Below are 15979 nucleotides of genomic sequence, written 5' to 3'. Positions count from 1 at the left end.
GGCCGTGACGTCACGTCGGGCGCGGCCTGGAGGCGGAGCTAAGCGCTCTCGGGGTCCCGTGGTGTTTTGGTTTCCTCGCCTAACCCCGCCTACTTTTAACTAACCACGCCTTCTTCGGCACTGGCCCGCCCCCTCTCCTTCACTATCTCCGCCCTTCGTTGACGAACACGCCCACAATTTATACAAGCCCCGCCCACTTTGTTTAACGAGCCCCTCCTCTTCCTTGTTAGCCTCCGCCCCCTCCCCCGTGGCCACGCCCACCAGCGGGGGTGGGCAGTCGCGAAGCAGCAGTCACGGACACTGCGGCACCACCGCCTCATGACGGCCAAGATGGGAGCCAGGGACGACGAGTACGACTACCTCTTCAAAGGTGCGGGGATCGCCCAGGCGAAGGGGATAGCGAGAGGTGGAGGGGGTTACTGGGGAGCCAGCGTGAGAGAGGACGCGGGGAGCTCGGTGCAGCAGTAGAGTGAGACTGGTGACGGGGACGACCGTGGAAGAAAATTTATGGGGGCCTAGGACTGGATTGGCTTTGGAGGTGCGGGCCCTTGGTGCTGATGTGAGGGTGTTGGGGGTCTCCACGAGAGAAGGATCGGGGTCTCTCCGAAAAATGTGTTTCGTATGAAGCAGATGGCTGCCTATTAGAGTGACGGGTGTTGTTATTGGGCGAGTGGGCGCCCAGGAAAGGCAAGGCTCTCTGCGAGACTGGGTTACTGCGAGGGGTCGAGTTACCCACAATAAGGGACTTTTTAAGAGGCTGTGATCCCTTGTGATATTGAAGGGGAGGTAAGATAGAGAGAGGGGGGTTTTGACGAGAGCGTCTCAAGGAAAGAGACACGGGGCGTCCATAAAATGTTAAAGGGATCAATGAAAGATGGGGGGTGTTGATGAGAGCCAAGGGGAGTGGTGCAGGGCTGTGATACGCCTTGAAAAGAGGGGCACAGTAGCCGGGTTTATTAGGCAGAATTCCTGGGGTTTGGGATATTTGGGGCTGAAGAGTGGCCCCCTATCCTGGGGTCACCGAGGACAAAGGTCCTCCAGGCCAAGGAAGGTCTTTATTTTGTGGATCTGCGAAACAAAGCAGAATTCGAGCAGTCGGGGACTTGGGTGGCCTGCGATTCTGGTATCTAGGATTAAGAGGCTAGGGGCCTGGGTCAGGGTTGCCCAATTATTGCGACCACAGCTTCATGTAACGTCGGTAAGGGCTTAATTCTCTTCCTGCAAAATGGACGTTAAAGATACGAGGATTGTCCGGTTTCCAGCCGTCTCTGTGGGAAAAGCACGGGTCGCATTCGAATCTGCTCCATTTTCCTTTAACTTTACCGCGTGTATTTGTGTGTAACCGTGTTTATGTGACAAGGAAATGATTTTAAAAATCACTAGCGCACCATGGCCAATGTTTGTTTCCGGTGTAACTCCACCCCCCCAGTGACAATCCAGAATATCACACAGCTGTGACTACACAAATAGGTGATGTTGATCGCAGCAGCTTGTTTTTCTGGGGTTGATAAGTCGTGGACAACGAATGTTCTATGGAAGAACTCGCCCCTGCAATATACATTTTTACCACTCACTGATTTAAGCAGGGACAGTACACTTTGACCTTTGAACCATCCCATAGTCAGTCCACTGCTGGATGAAAGCTATCTCAAGCCGTCTCCATCTCTCACGGTCATGCAAAACAACAATACATCTAGCGTCTGCACACCAGCATATGTAATTGCTCCATCTATGCAGTGTGGTGTCCTTTTGGGCGTATTCCCCCTGTTGGCTGCCTGCACCACCCATCGTCTCTTCTCGCGACGTGTCCCTGGCCAAGCCCACTTTCACAAAGTCAATTAAATGCCTCTACTCCGTGTTTCACTTTCTATTAGTTGTATACATGTTTGTTTTAATGCAAATCTCTTTCCTATGTATGTGTGACTAAGGTCTCAAGTCTGCAATAGAGCTAACAGCTGTTCACAGGCACGGGTTCTCACGTGTACCAAATACTCAATTATCCTATGGCAGGAGGACCCTATTGAACGAGAGTGTTGGGCTATCATGAGTAAATGAAGGGTATTATTTAAATAGAAAAACATATTTCTGCTATAGAACATCATCGTATATGATCTGCCCTTTGCTGGACGAAGGCCTTCCAAACAATTGCCACGTTTCGTGGTCTCACGATACAACTATTCATGCAGCACCTGCAAACAAGCTGATTTAATCACTGACTTTAAAAAGCAGTGAGCATCCACTCACAATTTCATCCCGTTTCAGAGGTTGATAAAATTCGTAACCACTGCAGCAAGCGAGTTAATAGTGGTGATCATACAAAGAGCCTGGTACCTGCCAAGGACGTGGAATTTCAAACGCTTGCTTCAACGCTGCCAACAGAGATGAGAGCTGCCCCATTGCTATATTAATTGTGGAGACACTGACTTTGATGTGTATTTATCCACGTGAGAGCACAGTTGAGATGGACATCTCTTTTTAATGAGAGACCTTGAAGAGTCTAGTGGTGATACCTGCTTGGAATTCAGATGGCATACTCTGCACTTAAAATGCAGTTATTTTGGGCATTTTACAGGGTCATTCCGTGCCTCCGGGTGGTGAATTATCCGATAAGAGGTTATCCTGATTGTTCTAAATTCAAATGTCTTCACCTAGTGGCAGCATGTTGGCAGAGTGCAATTAGAATTTTATTATATTATATTTTATTATAAATCAAACATAAAACAGAACGTGATTATTAAGTTCTGTATTGGTGACACTGCACAAACAAAAACAACAAAAAATCCTACACATTTGTCAATAACACTGTGCCCTTCAAATAAGTACTTTGTATAATATGTAACGCATTGGGCAATAGCCCTTCACAGCACACGAAGACGGAGGTAGTCTCTATATCGGTGGCAAGATGGGTGCCATGGTTGCGAGATGTTAACTACCTCGACTGATATACAGGAGGTCGTGGGTTCAATCCCGACCCTGAAACATGTATATTTGGAGTGTGTGTGTTCTCCCTGTAGATGCGTGGATTTTTCTCCGAGTCCTCCGGTTTTTCCCATTTAGAAACATGCGTTTAGAATATTTTGACTGCTGTAAATTTCCATGTAATAGGCCACTTTGTTGAGCTAACATTTGTGGCCAGGTCGCTTCTGACAAAGAGTTATATAGCTCAGTGGGCCTTTCCTGGTTAAATAAAAATGGTTAAATAGTTTCATATCTGTGGCCTCTTGTGAGGGAGGGCTATTGCCTGAAACGTCGCCTATTGTATACATTTTCTTTTTAAGGCCACATGGTGTTATTGACGAATGCGTTGAATGTTTAACTTTTGTGCTCCGTTAGTGAGGGGTTGGACGTGTTGCTCAGTGCATTGTGTTTTGCGATTCTTTCACAACCTCTGATGGATGCAATTTCGTATTACATCTGTCAGGCCCGCGAGCGCGCATGGCATTGGCTGGCAATCGCCAACCACAGGCAGACAGCCCAGGATTGGCATCCCCCTGAGTAATTGGAAGATGGACAGCTTTTACCACACAATGAAATGGCACAAATAGTGCTGGGTGGCACGGTGGATCAGCTTGCTGCGTTCTGAAGCCAGCCACCTGGGTTTGATTCCCGGCAAAGGCTAGCACCAATGGAGAATGTGATCATGACCGGTCCTGGGCATGTCTGTACTGTACAGGAGGCACACCCAAAGCAAATTCTGTAACACCTGGAGCCATACCAATACCTTGCACAATTGAAAGTCATTATGTATTTAAAAGCAGGTTGTATGTAATGTATTATTTAAAGGAAAGTGTGTATGCATTGTGTGCATTTCCAAGGCAAATTGCTATTTCATGTGCCATGTGATAAAAGAAGCAGTCAAGTTTTTGGTTCTGTATCATATGGTTGTGTCTTTCTGATGCTTTACTCAACCTTATTTTGGGTTCTGTGGCTCGGTAAACCCTCACGGAGGTTACTTCATGGTTTTGTCTCTTAAGTGCTCAATTCTGGTGCTGCATTGTGCGAGTGTCTAAAGAAATCCCTTGTTCTGGGGTTTGGGTGTGCCTGTTTCCTCACTCTTGACATTTATGTTTTTACCTTCCCTTAAGCCCTCACTGCACCCAGTTTTTGGCTGTGTACTATTTTGAATAGCCGTTGGCTCTGAGCTTTGTATATTTCATAACCATCAACAGTGTCCTTATATGGCTCTGTACCACTCCAACATCTCCGGTCCGAATTAAGTGTTGGATGCGTCTCTAAATCCGCACCAGAGTTCACGTGTGGTTTTGTGTTCCTCTGAGCCCTCACCAGTGTACATCTAAACTCTTACCAGTACCATTATAGTGTTCTGCATCTCTCTTAAGACCTTACTGGTTTCGGTACGTGGTCAAGTTTCTCTTTAAACCCCCCTCAGTTCTATTGAGAGGATTCTGTTTTCTCTAAGCCCTCACTGGTTCCACTACGGGTTATGTGGCTGAAGGCCGTATGAAACAGTCGCGGGCAATATCTGGCCCTCAGACTGTAGGTTCCACTGCTCTGCTCTAAGCCCTTACCTTTCCTCGTGTGCCATCCTCTTCCCAGTGGTGCTGATTGGAGACTCCGGCGTGGGAAAGAGTAATCTGCTGTCGCGCTTCACGCGCAACGAGTTCAACCTGGAGAGCAAGAGCACCATCGGCGTGGAGTTCGCCACGCGCAGCATCCAGGTGGACGGCAAGACCATCAAGGCGCAGATCTGGGACACGGCCGGGCAGGAGCGCTACCGCGCCATCACCTCCGCGTGAGTCGCCCTCTCCGCACGCCCCAAAAGTCACGACGAGCGTCGGTCTGTAGTGGGCTCGCATCCCGATGGTGCCTCGATGACAAATTTGTGAGGCTTGTAACGATTCGCCGCTGTTGCGATTCAATGAATTGTCACGATTGAAATTTTAGAATGGATTGTTAATTCACGTCGCGTATCGCTGCTTTGGGGATCGTGTAAACCAATTAGATGCAACATATACGAATGGGAAATAATCGATTCTTGAATATGCGGTTTGATGGATGTATCTTTTACGTATGACTTTTAATCCATCAGTCCATCTTATTTCGGCCACAGAATTCAGAAGACTAGGAGGCACACCTCTGCTGCATTACAGCAACAATGTAAATATATATTGCGTCAAAATGCAATTGCATCTTTTGAGACGTTTTTAAAAAGCCAGATGCATTTTTTCTGCTGCAAATTGCCGTTTTTCAGTTTCCCAATGTTGTGGTTGTATTATGGAAAGACTGGCCCCTGCCATAAGAGTTTGGATTTTTTTGGCAAAGAACTGCCAGCTGGCATGAGCCCCCACCGCCAAACGATCAGAGGGATACTCTGAGTTTATAATCTGTGTTGTCCATCCTGGAAGGAGTTATTTTAAGTTATCCAGTCATAATTTGCAGCTCATGGTCACATGGTCAGGTTTCTTCACATTACGAAACAGACTGCTTTAGCCTCGTTGGCAGGATTGAATTAATGAGCTCGTTAGCTCTAATCGGCTGCCCATGTTGTGTTCTAGCTTAGTGATCATTCCCATAACAGCTTTGCCAACAGTTCAAAGAAAAAAATGGTGGGGTTGGAATGATTCATGAATTAAATCGATTCCTAGGCTCACGATACATGTCCAAATGTGCATGGAAGAATCGGTTATTTCCTATGCATATGGTAGATACATGTCGATGTTGGTTGTACGTTTTAACAGCTTTTCCGCCTCTATAGTCACAACATTACAAACGCACCGATGCAAACAATTATAGATTAACAAAAGCAATTATAGATCGACACCACTATGGATCCATCGCGCACCACAACTGTAAACAAAACTAAACTGATTTGTCAATCAAATCCAAATTGCCATGATTGTGCATTTGTTACACTGCAGTAAGCTACAGGAAGCAGGTGAAAAACAACTTTCCTGCCAGGACGAGAAGTGATGCAGAAAAACAAGGACAGGGTTCTGCGTGGAACTGCTGTTCCCGCATTGCTTTGCCTCAATGCTACATGGTTGCATTGCTGCGCATTGCTTTGCTGTGTATTTCGTTGCAGTGCGCTTCGTTGGAGCGTGATGCGTTGCCGTGTTGCGTTGCCACGATCTATGCTACGTGGCCAGGTTTCCGCGATGCGTTGCCAAGTTCTTGCGTTCCATTGCCCTGTGTCGCTGCGTTACTTTATATTGCGTTGGTGCTTATTGTGTTGCTGCCTTGATGTGCGTTGTGCTGCCGTGCGTTGTGTTGCCACGTATCGCATTGCCCAGTGTCGCATTATCAAGTCTCTTTGTGTTGCAACACTATAGCATTGCCATGTGTTGCTTTTGCTTTATTTCTGTGTTTCTGCATCACCGCGTGTTTCGTCTCTCTGTTGAAACATCGCCCTCGTTGCCACGTTTCCTCCCTTCACCCCGCCGATGTGCCCCCAATTACTGGCGGGGAGGGATGGACATGCCGCTGCGTTGCTCGGTTGTTGTTAACCCCTCCCCCCACCGACGCACCGCTGCATTGTGCCGGCAGTTACTACCGTGGGGCAGTGGGCGCGCTACTGGTGTACGACATCGCTAAGCACCTGACGTATGAGAACGTGGAGCGCTGGCTCAAGGAGCTGCGTGACCACGCTGACAGCAACATCGTCATCATGCTCGTGGGCAACAAGAGCGACCTGCGGCACTTGCGCGCCGTGCCCACCGACGAAGCGCGCGCCTTCGCCGGTGAGCAACTGGCAGCCCCCCCAATGCCTTCCAAATACCCCTCCCCCCCCCCCGTAATGCCCCCACCCTATGCAACCCGCGCCCCCCTCTGATCCTAACCGCCGACCCCACCCCTCGCCACTGGATGACTCTCTTTCCCCAGTGTGTGTGAGAGGTGCACTGGGCGGCATGTAACATTTGCATAACATCAGCATTTTTATCAGTCTTGGTCAATCCACTGCTGGATGAAGGCCTGTCCAAGCAACCGCCATCTTTCACGATACCGCGATGTAATAATCCACCTAACACCTGCACACCAGCTGATTTCACTGCTCCATCTCCTCGGTGGTTACCCTCTGGGGCGCATTTCGTTCCTTGGCTGACACCCCTTCTTTGTCTTTGGCCTTCTGCCATCGAGCCTCCCAGCAATGTGCTTTGCCCAAGCCCACTTACTGTTTTTACAGTTTGAGTGATGTCATTACCAGGATGTGTATTTTCTCTCATCCACGTACACGTAAATTTGCATTCAAGAATTGATCTCTTTGTTTTTGTTTTTGTCGTCTCGTTTGAAATCGCTTGTTCTCCCGGCTTCTACATGACTAAATGTAAAATGAGCATATCACGTGTGTATCATTTGCATAAAATCCATAAAATAGATTCTCATGCAGGAAATGATACGCGTGTCATGAGCCCAAGAATCAATTTTAATGATTAATAGCATGTAACAACACATTGATTGGTCAAAATACATTCTTACTGTCAAGAAACACGCATCGAATTGTGCCGTGAGAATACAATGTTTTCAATGTGTGTGCTTGTAATTATGATGTTGAAATTTGTATAACTTTCAATTTAAAGCTTTCGTGACTGCAGGGATTCGTATTCTTGATTCTTTCGGTGAAGTCACGTAGAAGGGAAATAATAAAATAATAACATTTTTACAATAAAATTCTCATGACGTTTCGATTGCAACACAAGCAATCATCATCAGGTGTGAAAACCACAGCAAGAATTTGTTACTTTGCTTAGGCAAATTGCATCTTACAGTTGCTGAGGAACCACAGACAAGGGGAAAGGCAGGCAGGTGGTGAGCCTGTGCAAACAGTTGCCCAAGTTCTGCAGCTCTATATAAAGATGTTACCAGACAATTAATGAGAGTTTATACATGTGGAGGGAAACCGGGGCCACCTTGCGCAGAGACAAAACACTCTCCCTGTGCAGAAGGAACGGATCATTTTAGTCCACACTTTGCTGTACCGTATTCTCCCGGTGAGCCAGGTGCCTCCTCAACGCCCACAGTGCTGTTTGGCAACATTCGTGCGAGAATCCATCAACCCTCGCCTCTACGGTGCCGGATTGCTGGAGTTTATGGCCACCACCACCTGGATTGTCTGTACCAGGGTCACGTGACCTGCAGCAGCCATGAGGGATGCTACATTCACAGTTTAAAGGGAAAAGATCGCGACCATGAACGGTGACGATTCACGGAAGCGCGAGGCGTGTGAATCGCTAGAGGCCCAGATGGTGCACACCGCGGCTCTGCATTGTAACATCGTAAACACGAATGTGAACCTAAGTGTTTAACAGACGTTGGCGTAGGGTTATGGTATTTCATCTATAATAGAGGTTTTTTTGGGTTAAATCGCGGTAATATATAAATGTGTCGTTAAACACGTCACGTAAACAGAACTTGCCAATTTGTCACTAGTACAGCACACTGGTGTGTTAGAGAGCCAAGCCACAGCATTTTCAGGCGTGAAGATTGATATGTTTAATAGTTTTATTTTTATTTTACATTTTTTATAAGGTGTCATCATCGTCATTGCTCTGTGCTCTTAAAAACCTCTTCAATCCGTCAAGCGGCAGATACTTCACCCACTTGGGGCAGCATCTGCAGACGTGATCGCATTTAGACGTATTATAAACCCAAACTATTGCACATAGACTGAACCCTACCATTGGAATGTGGAAATGCCCTGCATGCATCGAGGTACGAGCACACTTGGACCTGTGAGACGCAGGGTTTGTCCTTATCTGCGTGTAAACCTTGCGAGACCGTTGCAGGGCAGTCTATCCACTGTTGGAATAAAGCCTCCCCATGCCTTCACAACTCATCAAAGCCCAGTGCTGCACCTGTCCACCTCCTGAACGCGACCTGATTTCATCGCTTCTACTCCACGGTGGTTGTGCGCCTTGCTTGCGTTTCTCTCCTTGGGCTGCTATTCCGTCACCAGTCTCGTCCACCTGCCATCGTCACCTCTAGTGATGTGTCCTACTCCAGCATTGTAGTAATCATGGGGAGCAGAGTCGCTTCATCGTTGAGGTGACGGATACTCCGTAACGAATAGAACGACAGAGAGAGAGGGTGGGGGGGGACGTCTGCGCAAATGGACTCGTCGGTGGTCGCGCTAACCCCTGCGATGTCGCGCGCCAGCGACGCGTTGTTGCGTTTTACAACCCGATCGTAACTCGGCGCCGCGCCACTCTCAGCGGCGTGACGCTTCGATCGTTGAGACGCGAGAACAATTCGCGGCCAGAGAGTGAGAGAGAGCGCCGTTTGCCTTGCGTTGCCCCCACGGTGCCACAGATCGCACACCCCCTACGCGCGCCCTGGATTATATGCGTTAACGTGGCGTGGAACGCTGCGCATGGCAACGCGCCGTGCGGACGCGCTGACAACCGCAATATCGGCCGATCACCCGCTGTTTGCGGAATGAGGCGTGCTTTAAACAAATAATGAACAGAAAAAAAGTCCTACGCTCTCTTGTGTAACAGAGCATTTTTGTCTTTTTTACTTCACCCTACACGGCTTCGAGACGCGCATGTGTTTCGCAGAAATTGTAAACGAGGGAAACTCTGGACTGGGTTGAATTATTTCAAGCTCATCAGCAGAGTCTGTTAAACATCCAGCATTCGTTTTAATAGGCCTGATGTGACTCGGTCAAAAGCGGTCCACCATATATGCTGCTTTGACAAATGTTGCTGGAAAATATTGGTTTGGAAAGCTCCTAGGATGGTGGACTACAAAAGCGGACAAAACGCAGTCTATTTATAATTTATTTGTTAACCATTATCCTCCACGACGGTACATAGTGAGTCTTGTGCATTAAAACCTGTTGCCCGTGGCATCTTCACATTGTCGCACACAATGGAACGCTGCTCTTGCCAGGGACGTCGCAAACTTTTACGACCCACGGAAAAAACCGTGGCGGAGGAGGACTGCTGAATTGATTGTTGCCTGGTGGGCGGCGAGGGCGCGAGCACGCCGAGACGCTCGCCGCGCCATTCTCCCTGACCTTGTGGAAGAGATGGCAGTTCGCCGTACGATCTGTGCTGCAGCTGTGTGTTTTTTGTGCCCCGACAGAAAAGAACAATCTTTCGTTCATCGAGACGTCCGCTTTGGACTCCACGAATGTCGAGGCCGCCTTTCAGAACATCCTTGCAGGTGAGCGACCAGGAGGGTGGTGGGGGCGGGGGGGGGGCTGAGAGGTCTAAAATTCTAATCAAACTCCAATGTAAGCCATCTTGTAAACAAATTGAAATGTAAGTCCTGCAGACCCAGGTGTGGGGCCGGTGGGACGATGGATGTCTCTGTGTTCAAGCGAGACCTATCGGTAATGAAAAAAGGAGGTGCGATCTACCGTTCTAACGTGCGGTGCAGGAATCAATGATCATCGTGAATAATAATAATGCCCTTTACACCAGGAAAGCATTAACAAGTTTTTGTTTTTTTCTGGACTGGTCCCGCATTGGGGCGTTGAGTAAATTCTGTTTTTGTGAAAGCGCGATTTGGGCAATTAAATAGTTCGATTTTTTCAAGAAACAAATGTTAGCACGAACAAATTGTGCATGCAGGAACAACAGTGTCATAATTAGAGTACAATGTGATAAATATACAAGACGTGCAGCATACTGCAGTGGGTATGACATGAATAATTGCAAAGTGAAACAGCTAAAGTGAAATTAAATAAGCAGCAAATAATCACAAATATAATAATTCAATTTAAATATATTTGCAGTAGCCGCTGTAGTTGCCTAAATAATTGGTTTTCTTAAACATCTAGAATAATGATTGCTAATTAGTGCCACTCAATTTAGCCCATCTAATGACTGTTGCTTTTCAATCTGGTGGTTGATGCTACTTCAACATTTGTCTCTTGCACACATGACTGGGAGACATCCGACGATTCGTGGATGAAAATCGATTCTTAGTTTCACGACACATTGTGAAACACTGGGCGGTGGTGGCTACGCACGCCTGTAATCCACCTCTGTGGGCGCAGGGGTTGGTGTATCGCACAAATGTTGTGAAACTTCCTTCCCATGCGCATTGAAGTGCCGTACCCTGCATTGTCAGGAGTAGGCAGTCCAGAAAATGCGGACTCCCCTGTTCCAGCCGTATCGGATAATGTTGCCCCATCGCATGCGTAGGTTTCCTACGCGTGGTCTCGTTTCCTCCTAATTATGAACCCTCATTAATTGGCCGGAAACATCTTAATATATAAAGAACCACGGAGCTTGGACAGTTGTTGGCACCGGCTCTGCGCCTGGCTCCCTTCCCTGCTGGTTTGTGGTTCCTCGTGCCTCTTGAGTCGTTCTCTCCCTTGAGAGCGAGTGGATGCTGTGCGGCACGTTACAGGTTTAAATGATTATTGCATTCTATTGATTCTCGCCACCATCAGTCCTTGAGATTTTGACCACTTCAGATTATGCATGCACTTTCAGGGGGACTACTAATTGACTTTTAAATGGTGATAGTTTGTCGAATCGTGGAGGGGGGTGAATCATTGCATTCCAAGGGGAGGCGGCAGGGTTGCAGTGCAGTGGTCACACTTGTGCCTCACAGCAGGATGGCGCTGGGTTCGATCTCTCACTCGGGTGTCTTTCTGTGTGTAGTTTTTCTATTCTCACCCTCTTCTGCATGGGTTTCCTCTGGGTTCTCTGGGGGTTTTTCTCCCATTGCTAAAAAAATCGCGCACAATGTACATGGTAAACAAAATTTCTTACAAATTACATTTGGGTTTACAGAGCATATTCTTAGGTTTTTTCGGTAAAGTCACGTAGGTAAAAACATCAAAAAAGTATTTTTTAATGTTTTTACCTACCGTGACTTTACCGAAAAAACCTAAGAATATGAATCATTGCAGTCACGAAAGCTTCAAATCTAGGATTACAGAGCAGCAGCCACATCGCACCCGACTGTGGAACACTTGGCAGGACCCTTCTGGAGAAGTCTTGAGACTTGCTGAGGCATTCCTGGGTGAAGTGGAATGATAAAATAACTAATATGTAGACACTTGCAAAACCTCATTTATTTTAACAGTAGCCCACAATTACAGCAATGTTTGAGTTTGTTAGCTTTTCCTACTTTAAAATTGGGAGGAGGGAGTGGTAGGGGGTGGAGGTGGTGGTGGGGGCGATGTGTGGGCAAGGAGATGCAAAAGCAGGGTAATTAATCAAGCCACGTGGAGTGGGTTTACGCGGGGTGTAGTAGGCAAACCTTAGGTACGGAGGAGATCAGAGAGTATGTGAAGGCCAACTGATCTGTCACTAATGTGTGAAGAGATCAAAAGTGTGGGGCATAAGAGAGGATGTTGTGTTTGTATGAAAGCACTTCATAGTGTTTGGCAATGGCCCCGATGTTTGAAGGCTGCTTTATTGTCCATCTGTTTTAGCCGTGTGCCTCCATTTGGCTTGATCTGGTCCTTCCAGTCGTGTGAGCTCCCGCGAGTCTTTCAGTGATGAAACAAGATTTGAGAGAAGGTAGCGTGTTGTAGAAACGTGCGAGACCGAGGAAGCAAGTTGCACGTGTTGGGGTATTAGACGTTGCATACACGGCGATTGAAGAAGCGATCGTTTGGTGTTTAAGATATCTGCACATTACTAGAAGGCGGGCTCATTGGTCTGCAGAAGGTTGTGTTGTAGGCGGTCGAAGGCAGAGTGCGGGTTTAATCGAGTGGGAGAATGTTGTGTGGCTTGCGTGTGTGTGTAATTCACTTCCAAGCAGGAACTTGGCTTGCGAAAGCCTGAGGGTGGTTGATTAGATTTTTTGAGAAAGCTGCTTTCTAAATTTTGGGCCATTATTGCTTTTGAGATGGTGTTGGGTAGGGATTTCCTTATAAGGAGGCTGTGGCCTTGTTGGCAGTATATAATGAAGAAAGAGATCATTAATCGAGAATATTTTGTTGAGGACAAATGCACTCATTTGCAAAGTGAACGAGGCATGCAGTATGGGGGAGGAAGCTTTTCTCATTTATATAAAAACGTATTTGAAGTTTCCAGCAAGCCAAGTGCAATAATTTCAAAACGTTTACGCGTGCAACCAATATGCCACTCTACTGCTGGATGAGGACATAAGTCATGAATCGTGCAACGACCATAAGCATCGCGCGATGCAAAGCCCCCCCCCCCCCCCCCCCCACATGCATTAGAATTTCAGAGCAGGTGTCGTTCCCAACATACAGAATGTTGATGATAACATTATGCCCAGATAGTTGATAGCTTCTGGTCTTCTAACGAATGAACATAGATCCAAGTTAATTCTGGGTGGGATTACTATGTTAATAAGACCAATGTCACACTTACAAATGTGGATTCGCCCCTGTTGCACTTTAACCTGCTCGTGCTGTTGTTTCCCCTGCGGCTGCTTTTGCTGCGACAGAGATCTACCGGATTGTCTCTCAGAAGCAGATCTCGGACCGGGCCGGCCATGACGATTCCCCGAGCAACAACGTGGTGGACATCACCGTGCCCCCCACCTCGGAGCACGGCAAATCCAACCGCTTCCAGTGCTGCCAGAGCCTCTGAATGCTCGGCCCCTTCTCCCGCTCTCTTTTTCTCTTACCTCTCTCTCTGCGTCTCTTCTCTGTCTCCTTTTCTCTCTCCCCCCCCCTCTCTCCAAGGGCCAATCGTGAGTGTAATTCCCCCCCCCCCCCACCTCGCGCGTGCGTGAGCCGCTCTCTCTCTCCAGTGTGTCTTTGCCCCGGTCGGGCCTCCCGGAAGGACCGACCGTCCTCACTTTGCGTTTCCGTAGAGCTTTGTTGGCAGCCTTGCTTGCCGTGCGCGTGGAGCCTAGGGTAGTTTTTAGCCGGACGTCGCTTCGGTTGTGTGCCGCGCGCGGTGCTGTCTTGGCGAACCGGAGCTAGGGGCCGTCTCCTCCCGTTGTCACCGCCGCGGCCGCCGCCAATCAAATCCCGTCGACGTTTGTGGTTATTATTTCTGGTTGATGTGGAATTTGCGGAGAATGCTGCATTAACGTGAGTGTTTTATCGTGCGGTTGTCACGTCTGCTATCCAGAGCGTCGCTTTATCAATAATGGAGCATGCCGGCATGTGTACGTGAGCGTGCGGGAGAGGTTGTGCGTGGGGGGGGGGTGCGGGGGGGGGGTGTCCCTATTCATGCTTCACCTTTGACACAGATGATGACTCGTGTGTGTGTGTGTGTGGCAGTGTGTATGTGTGTGTGTGCGTTAACCCACGTGCGTTTGTGCATTTGTGTGTGTGTGTGCGCACGTGTCTGCATACATTTGTGGAGGTTCTCTTCAGGCATAAGTTGGAGTTTCACTGGTAGGGCACCATGGGTTGTAGGGCTCATTCATGAGATTCAAAGGCACTTGTTTTTAAAACCAAGATTGACGTTTTTCCATTGTCACATTACTTGATTGTCACATTCGGTTTTAAAATTTTGTTTAATACACGCAGCTGCAAATTGTGTTATTTTATTTTTTATACTAACTGTAAACGGATCACTTGGAGTAAACATTAAAATGCATCGTTAGCTTCACACGGGGGAGGGGAAGGGGGAAAGCGGGTTTTTGGGGAATGGTGTGGCGCTGGTCGGTGATGCCCCGAGGGTTTCGGGCCACAGGCAGCGGCTTCAGATTTCTCGGCACCTCCGCTGTGGCCCCCCCCCCCCCAACCTCCGTTTGTCGATTCACGAGATTCCGAGTTCTACGCAGCTTAGCACTACTCGCCATCGCCGTGGCTTTGGGAATGAGCACGGTGTGGCACTGCCTTCATAGTTATGCCATCTATTTCATTGATCCTTGTAAGTCATGATTCGTTGTTTATTAGGCAACTGCCTTGTAACCTCACCCCCACTGTTGACAGCTGACAGGAGCCCCCCCCCCCCCCCGGTTTGTGTGTCACTGTGAAGATGGTTTCTGCTGTTACTTAATGGAACATTTTCCAAATTGCTCTTATTTTCCTCTTGGCAATTGCTGGACCCGGTCCCTCTCATCAGCGTGCGCGAAACCAATCTGCAGATTCCAGTAAGAACGGCAGAGTTGTTTCAAGTGCCGTTTGCGTTTAAAGAAAAAAACACAACCGGTGGGGACGAGGGGGGTTCAGAGGAGGTGAGATTCCACCGCAGTGCATTGTCGGACGTGTCGACTGAGATCGCCTTTAACCGGCAAGGTTACCTTTGAAGATAATGAGCAAAGCTTTGGGAAAACCAGAAAAAGACATCAGTTGGTGTCTGTGCAACACCTTGCCTTGCGGTCCACCAAAGTCACCGAGACCTTAGTCCCCGGGCCAGAGCAAAACTGGTACCACCTAAAAGGTAGCAGAACTTTGGTCACACCGATTTGTGTTGTTGGCAAGGCTAATACGAGTGGGATTACTTGATAATCCCGCTCGTTTGAAGTGGTTATCACGTAATTCTCCATTATTGGCCACCACAGAGATATTGGAAGCGCTGAAGTGATGTGACCTCGCGTGGTCCTGACGAGTGAAACATCTGGTCTGGGGCTCGTGGGGCTCCCTGTGGCCGCTCTGCTCACTACAGTTTTGAGAGTGCAGCCAGCAACATTGGTGTATCATCCTCATCATCGTCGTCATCGTCAACATCGTCAACATCGTCAACATCGTCATCTCTATCATTGTCGTCGCTAAGCATCTTGTGAAGAAGTATTTTTTGTACGATATTGGCTTCACTATTTATTTAGAGTTGTGTTGGGGTTTTTTTTTACGGATGTCTTAAGTTATGCTTGATTACGTGTGTAACAACGATCACAATATTATGCGTATGGTAACGTCAAAACTTAATACAGACGAGTATGTTGTAGTAGTTCAGGATAATTCCTGGTGTCTGCTGTAATCTTAATTATAATAAAGTTGATGATGCTAAAAACATTAAGAGTAATAATTATAATAAACGGATTTTAAACTTCACTCGGGGGACTAAGGTTGTGTTTCTGACCCAGTGGCGGGGGCTGCAGGCCTCACCGCACACCCACCGGTCTGGCGAAAATGACACTGAACAATTTAAAAAGTTACGAAAACAATTACTTGGCAAAACCGCAC

The 15979-nt window shown here is 47.8% G+C and overlaps 1 protein-coding gene across 1 annotated transcript; it reads left to right on the top strand.

Annotated features, from left to right (window-relative positions):
* Window positions 1-226: 226 nt before the first annotated feature.
* On the top strand, window positions 227-15847 carry LOC144931046 (ras-related protein Rab-11B). The gene is made up of 5 exons (XM_078854940.1): window positions 227-370; window positions 4558-4753; window positions 6505-6698; window positions 10042-10122; window positions 13339-15847. Exons 1-5 carry the CDS (start codon window positions 319-321, stop codon window positions 13482-13484), a joined length of 669 nt encoding a protein of 222 aa, XP_078711066.1. The 5' UTR covers window positions 227-318; the 3' UTR covers window positions 13485-15847.
* The last annotated feature ends 132 nt before the right edge of the window (window positions 15848-15979 follow it).

The sequence above is a fragment of the Lampetra fluviatilis genome, chromosome 3, assembly GCF_964198595.1.
Source record: "Lampetra fluviatilis chromosome 3, kcLamFluv1.1, whole genome shotgun sequence".
Taxonomy (NCBI): domain Eukaryota; kingdom Metazoa; phylum Chordata; class Hyperoartia; order Petromyzontiformes; family Petromyzontidae; genus Lampetra; species Lampetra fluviatilis.
Note: the sequence above shows the minus strand (reverse complement) of the source record. Positions and strands in the feature narration are given on the sequence as shown.

What these genes read in the sequence shown, in the direction of transcription:
- LOC144931046 (XM_078854940.1), top strand. Translation starts at nt 319, where the DNA reads ATGACGGCCAAGATGGGAGCCAGGGACGACGAGTACGACTACCTCTTC. An exon ending in GTACGACTACCTCTTCAAAG is followed by an intron (nt 371 to 4,557) that starts GTGCGGGGATCG and finishes TCCTCTTCCCAG; the next exon opens with TGGTGCTGATTGGAGACTCC. An exon ending in CTTTCAGAACATCCTTGCAG is followed by an intron (nt 10,123 to 13,338) that starts GTGAGCGACCAG and finishes TTGCTGCGACAG; the next exon opens with AGATCTACCGGATTGTCTCT.